Genomic DNA, 7,399 nt, shown 5'->3' on the forward strand with positions numbered 1-7,399 from the left:
CCTCAGCCTTCCAAGTAGCTGGAACTATAGGCGTGCGCTACCACGCCCGGCTCATTTTTTGATTTATTGTAGAGATGAAGTCTCACCAAGTTGCCCAGGCAGGTCTTGAACCTGTAGGCTCAGGCAATCCACTCACGTCAGCCTCCCAAAGGCGCGGGATTACAGGCTGAGCCACTGAGCCTGGCTTATCCTAACATTATTAAATATACTCTAGTTGGACTTCAACTTTCTATTTTGGATTTGAAGCAGATTTATTACATATGGTTTCTAAAATTATTTGCTCTGATCACTTAAGTCTGTATTCTTCTAATTTATTACTTAAAGTTTTGGCATTTTCTCACTGTTATGTCTAGGTACAGTGAGTCTCCTACATATGAACCTTCAAGTTATGAACTTTAACAGTGCATACTTGTATATTACATATACAAGTATGCACAAAAAATGTTTGTACTTTGTATCCAACTGTTTGAATTGCCCTCCATTAGCAGTCATGAGTCTTATGTATACTACCATCAACTTTAGTCTGGATTATTGCAATAATTAGTTTATTTACCCCCTTGTTCCCTACAGTTCATCTCATATAGCAGCATGACCTTTTAAAAGCATAATTAAGTCATATCTCTCTCATGTTTAGAACACTCAATGGCTTTCCAATCCACTAGAATAAAATCCAGACTCCTTATAGTAATTTACAAACTTTATTTTCTCAGTGCCTAGAATAAGGTCCTGCACGTAGTGGGTACTCAATCAATAGTTGTTGAATGTATAAATGACTTATTCATTACCAGTTTTAGAGAAGCTCTGATTTGCCTAGGATCTCACAGCTTATTAATAAGTAGAGGGTCAAGATGAGAACTTCAAATCTTATGTTTGCAAGTTGCTAGGCCCGGTTATATTTTTCTAGTCCCCCCAATGGGCTCTGATCCAAACTATTCACTCTTTTAAAAATTTTTTTTGATTTTAAAGATGTGGGGTACAAATCAGGGTTAAGTATACAAATATTCATTATGCAGGCACCCCAAAATAGTTTCAATGTTTTCCCGACTCTGTGTACTTCTGTTAATTTGTTTATGCCTTTCTCTTTTGTAAATCCTGCCCATACTCAAGACTTGCTCTTCATTCTACTGCCTTTTGTATAACATTTTCTTATGGCTCAATAGCCTATATTTGTTTTGGTGGTGGTGGGGGGTGGGTGGGAGGGATGGCAGAGACTAGAGTGTAAGTGGGAAGGGAGCTCTGGTAGATACCAGATATTGCAGCACATGCTTAGATTAAGCAATTTCAATTCCCATTTGACAGTGTGATGGAAAAATCTCTATTACTTCAAGATGAAAAAACTCAGCCTCAGAGAGGTTTTCAGTTCTATCACCTGAATGGGGATATCTATATATTGCCCACCGGAAAACTCAGAGAGCTGTGAAATCTTCTTAGGCTTCTACAGCCAAGCCTTCTACATAGCTGCCTGGCAGAGCTGGGTGGGTACTCACCTGCCCTTAGTCAGAACAGCCTCTTCACTAGTCTCATTGGGCCAAGGCCATAACTGATAGTCTGGCCTGTATTTCAGGATCACACAGGGGAAATAGCAGCAGGGTGTTCTGTTTCTGTTCAATAAAAGTTTTGACTGCAAACACTAAATCTTTTTATAGGTATCTGTGATTTTTTCTCTCTCTTTACTTGAACTTCTTATTATATATTTTTTTCTTCTTTCTGCTTCTAGTATTCTGTGCAAGAAGGAAGCCAGAGGACGCCATTGCCCACTGCTGCCGCCCAGTGTTGTAAGTGAGAAACTTGTCTCTGAACCTCTCTTAATTGCAGCTTTGTCCCTTCTCCAAACGTGGCTTATTTTGAGTGGGAAGGCTAGAGATGTAATATATGTAAATAGAAGATATTCCAGAAGCACACGTGCTTGAGCACATACCTCCAATGGCTATCTGCTCATTAGTTTTAGGAGGAAATCTTTTTGGTTTTGTGTGACTGTAGGCAGGGTAGTGGTACTCATCTGTTTTTTCCATTTGCTAGCTTTTACTCCTAGGGCAATGAGTGTTACCCGCTCTATCCTGTTTACATGTTATTATTCTTTAAGGCTTACTTTAAATAGCACCACTCCAGGAAATCTTTCTGCTGTTTCCTTCTTCCCTGAAGTCTGGCTTAGGTGTCTCTCCTCTGTGTGCTTCCATTATACCCTGTGCATACATGTATTATATGACCTATTATAATATCATAATCTATGTATATTTCTTTGACAAAAACACACATGTTTTAAAGGCATAGACATTCTTCCATGTTGTATTCATGGTGTCTGGCTTTACAACTGATTTTATTATCAATAAAATTTGATAAATGATTAACTGAGAGAACTTGTTATTTCTCCTCAGCTTAATTTGTCCACATCACACAGAATCCTTCTTGAAATGAGCCATGCATTGTTGGTATATTGCTACCCTCTTCTCTCCAAACAGCTTGAGGACACACTAAAGGACTGACTTAAAATCTGATCTATTTCACTTTTTTAGTTTGTGGGGGTAGATGTGTGTTGTGTGCATATGTGCGTGTGTGCATGTTATGCTTCTTTAGGATGCTATAGTTTTTCTGAAACAAATGCTAAAATTCATCAACTGCAGGTTGAAGATGGTGGTAGCAGTTGTCATAATAATACTAGTAATAATAATAACCATAGCAGCTAACATCTATTGAGCTCTTAACAGTGTCCCAGATGTTGTTCTAAGAACTTAAATGTACTGACTTATTTAATCTTCACAACAACCCTAAGACAAAGATTTTACTGTTTTCCCCATTTTTCAGATAAAGAAACCAAGGCATAAAGAGATTGAGTAATTCAACAAATTACATAGCTAGTAAGTGATGAAGTAAATATTAAAACACAGACAACCTGACTTCATAGCCCATTCCTTGAACCACTGTGTTATGCTACATCCTTCATATTGTTTTGTTGTAAATCCATTGTTTGCCTTCTATTCTGTACATTCTTTGGACCACTTTCTGATAAAAGTAAGACCAATGACAGAGGCCAATTTCTTTTTCTTTATTTAAAGAAAACCTATTTTTATAGATTTGTTAATGACTATTTTTGGAATATGCTGTTTAGGGTCAAACATTTAGGCCCATAAGAGGTCAAAAGAATCTAAATTGAAAACCAGGTTGGGAATTAAACTCTATAGGTCCTTTCCAAAACTCATTGTAATGAGTTAATTTTTATTTTAAAATCTTTTAAATTTTTTTTCCAGGACTACTAAAGATAAATGAAATGAAATGATTGAGATTTTTCACTTTCTATTTCTTTCTGATCCCATTTGATGAATTGCAGTGGAAGTTATTAAAAAGCAAATGCCAAGGGGGCAGGAGGAAATCGAAAGACGTAATCAGCAAATTTGTTAATTCTCATACATTTTTCATATGTTTATAGGCTATTTTATTTTTCTAAGAGTAGCTCATTCTTGTCTTTTGCTTGCTCCTTCATAATTTTTATTTTGAAAAATGTTAAATCTATAGAAAAGTTGAAAGAACAGAACAGTGAGCACTCATTACCCTTTACTAGATTTGATGATTAACATTATACCACATTTCTTTCTTCCTTCCTCTCCCTCTTGTTTTCCTCTCATATTTCTGTCTCTTTCTCTGCCTACATATACACAAAAACATGCACACATATTTTCTGAATCATTAGAATGTAAGCTGCTTACTTCATAACACATCATCATGTTTCTCCTAAGAACTAGGACAGTCTGCATAACCAAAATACTATTATCAAAATTAAGGAATTTAACACTAATACAATAATATTATCTAAAATACAACCCATATTAAGAACTTGCCAGTTGTGCCCAAAATACTTTCATAGCCATTTGGTTCCTCATATACAGTCTAATCAGTAACTACAGATTTCATTTATTGTCCTGACTCTTTAATCTCCTTTAATAATAAAAAGCAAGCCTTGCCTTTTTGATTATTTATTTATTTATTTATTTTGAGTTGGAGTCTCACTGTCGCTCAGACTGGAGTGCAGTGGCTGCTCCCGGCCACCGCAGCCTCAACCTGCTGGGCTCTGGCGATCCTTCCGCCTTAGCCTTCCAAGTAGCTGGAACTACAGGCGCGCGCTACCACGCCCGGCTAATATTTTGAATTATTGTAGAGATGAGGTCTCGCCAAGTTCCCCAGGCGGGTCTCGAACCCACGGGCTCAGGCAGTCCACTCACCTCGGCCTCCCAAAGTGCTGGGATTACAGGCTTAGCCACCGAGCCCGGCCGCCTTTTTGGTTATTTATGACACTGATTTTTTTTCAATTAGAAAAATATTTTATCCTAACTATAATGTTTAGTTCAGATAAGGGTATATATTAACACAGGTTTCTGGGAAGCAGTTTAGCAATATGTAACAAGAACCTTTAAAATATTAATAGTCTGACTCAACAATTGAATTTCTGGAAATTTATCCTAAGTTATCACAGTAGACAAAGATATATGAATAAAAATGGTCATTATAGAATCATTTAAAGAGTAAAATTTGAAAATGACATAATAAAAGAACAGTAAATAATGATACTCATAAAATTGAATATCATGCATTTATTTAAAGTATAATTTGTATAATAGGAAACTTTTTGTTTTGTTTTTGTTTTTTTAATTTTTTTGAGTTGGAGTCTCACTCTGTCACCCAGGCTAGAGTGCAATAGCACACTCATGGTCACCCCAGCATCAACTGCCTCAGCCTTCCAAGTAGCCAGAACTACAGGCGCATGCTTCCACGCCTGGCTAACTTTTGATTTATTGTAGAGACAAGGTCTCCCCAAGTTGTCCGGGCTGGTCTCAAACCCACAGGGTCAGGCAGTCCACTCACCTCGGCCTCCCAAAGTGCTAGGATTACAGGCTGAGCCACTGAGCCCAGCTAGGAAACATTTTATTAAACTTTGAAGTAAAAAAATTAGTACTTGGTGTACTTGGGGGATTGGTTCCAGGACCCCTGCATATACTAAAATCTGTGCAAACTCAAATCCTGCAGTTGACCCTGCACAACCTGGTTAAAGAAAAAGTTGGCCCTTTGCAGGTTTTGCATCCTACAAATACTATATTTACAATCTGCGTTTGGGTGAAAAAAATCCATGCAGGGGTGGGCACATGCAGTTTAAGCCTGTGTTGTTCAAGTGTCTATTGTATGTAAAACTCTCACTCTGTGTGTGTGTGTGTGTGTGTGTGTATTTGTACAAATATGCATATAAATATATATATATAATTTAAGACTGATTGCTGTGGCACACATGCCCTGCCATAATATGGTTGAAGCCCAACCCACAATATGACTATGTTTGGAGACAGGACCTATGAGGAGGTAATAAAGCTTAAACAAGGTCATAATTCAATAGGGCTAGTGCCCCTAAATGAAGAGAAAGAATGCCAGAGCCCACTCTCTCCGCCATGTGTGAACACAGCAAAATGATGACTGTCTGCAACCCAGGAAGAGAGCCTGCACCAGGAATTGGATCGACCTGGACCTTCATCTTGGACTTTTCAGCCTCCAGAGCTATGAGAAATAATTTTCTGTTGTTTAAGACACCTAGTCTGAGGTATCTTGTTATGGCAGCCTGAGCAGACTATTACAAATGTTGGTACTGATACATGGAGTGCTGTTGAAGCAAATACCTAAAAATGTGGAAGTGGCTTTGGAACTGGGTGACAGGTAGAGGCTGGAAGAGTTTTGAGTTTTGAGATGAGATTTCTATGAAGGATTATTGTTAGAAATTTGAATATTAAAAGTGATATTGGTGAAAGCTCAGAAAGAAGAGAGTTAGAGAGAAGATTTCCTTCCATCTTAGAGGATGCATAAGTAATCACGAACAGAATGTTGATAGAAATATGGACAGTAAAGGCTATTCTGGTGAGGTCTCAGATAGAAATAATTAGTAATAGTAATAAGGAAATAACCGGAGTATAGGTGATCTGTGTTATAAAGTGGTAAAGAACTTGGCTGAATTGTGTTCTAGTGTTTTGTGGAAGGTAGAACCTGAGAGCAATTAAATTGTATATTTAGAAGAGATTTCTAAGCACAGTATTGAAGAAGTGGCATGGTTCTCCCTTACTGCTTATAATAAAATGCAAGAGGAGGGAAGTGAATGAAGGCTATTGGACTTCTTGGATTCACAGCTATTTGACTGTCAATGTGTGCTATTTTTCAAGGAAGGGGGAGCATGACCCTCAAAGCAATTCAGAGATCATTAGGACTGCCACCCTTAACACAGGCCTGGGGGCAAGGCCGTTCCTTCTTTGTGTAAAAGGGCTGGACCATTGCAGAGTCTCATCTCCTGAAAAGCTGAGGGAGTGGATAGATAGTAAAGCCAAAGAGGATTAGGTCTAATGGAATTCTCCTTGCTTGGGTTTGGACTTGCTTGGGTTTGGACTTGCTTGGGACCCATCATCTTTTTTTTTTTTTCTTCTCCCTATTTCTTCTTTTCAGAATGGGAATGTCTCTTCTTTTTTTTTTTGAGTTGGAGTCTCACTCTGTCACCCAGACTGGAGTGCAGTGGCCACTCCTGGCCACCGCAGCCTCGACCTGCTGGGCTCCGGCGATCCTTCCGCCTCAGCCTTCCGAGTAGCTGGAACTACAGGCGTGCTCTACCACACCCCGCTGATTTTTTTTTTTTTTTATAGTAAAGATGAGGTCTCGCTGCCCAGGCGGGTCTCGAACCCGCAGGTTCAGTCAATCCACTCACCTCAGCCTCCCAAAGGCGCGGGATTACAGGCTGAGCCACCGAGCCCGGCTGGGAATGTCTATTCTATGCCTGTCCTACCTACCATTATATTTTGGAAACACATGACTTATCTGATTGCATGGATTCATAGCTAGAGAGGACTTTTGCTTTAGGATTACCAAAAATTTACTTCTTATCATGTCACACTTATAAGTTGCTGCCAGTCTTCCCTAAAGAAGAGTTTTCTGTCCTCTCATACCCCTTTTTAAATGTGAGTATCACTATGGACTCATGATTCTTTTTTAAACTAAGTGTTTTATAATTCAGTTCTGTCATTTTCTTTGATGTGCAAATTGACCCAAATTTGGTCTGTGAGTGTTTCTTTTAACTGAATCCTATGTCCTTTTGAGATGGCCTCATCATTCTTTGACTACTTCCTTCCTTTCCTGGTACAAAATGTTCCAAGTTTGTCTTGTATAATACTTTCCCTGCCTCAGTCCTAGAATAAGTCATTTCTCCAGTGAGCTTAGGTTATTTTTAGTGGGGAATGGTATTTAGAAATCAAAATTTTGGCACTAATTTTTCCTCATTGCTATGGGAGTGCTGTTGCTTCTTGGCTCTTTGGATAAAGCTAAGAAACAACCACAATTTATGTTTGTACTGGTATCACCAATTAACACCTTCACCAGGTTTTTCCTG

General features: G+C 38.5%; 1 protein-coding gene across 1 annotated transcript in view; it reads left to right on the plus strand.

Annotated features, from left to right (window-relative positions):
* The window catches only part of LOC103253290 (protein unc-13 homolog B-like), a 107,770-nt gene extending 105,519 nt beyond the window's left edge, over positions 1-2,251 (plus strand). The window contains exon 7 of the mRNA XM_008051662.2: positions 1,718-2,251. Within this exon, the coding sequence (XP_008049853.1) occupies positions 1,718-1,783 (66 nt within the window). The 3' untranslated portion in view covers positions 1,784-2,251. The remainder of the gene's footprint in view (positions 1-1,717) is intronic.
* Positions 2,252-7,399: the final 5,148 nt, after the last annotated feature.

Source organism: Carlito syrichta, unplaced genomic scaffold (genome assembly GCF_000164805.1).
Source record: "Carlito syrichta isolate Samal-C Ts95f unplaced genomic scaffold, Tarsius_syrichta-2.0.1 Scaffold218378, whole genome shotgun sequence".
In the NCBI taxonomy this organism is placed as follows: Eukaryota; Metazoa; Chordata; class Mammalia; order Primates; family Tarsiidae; genus Carlito; species Carlito syrichta.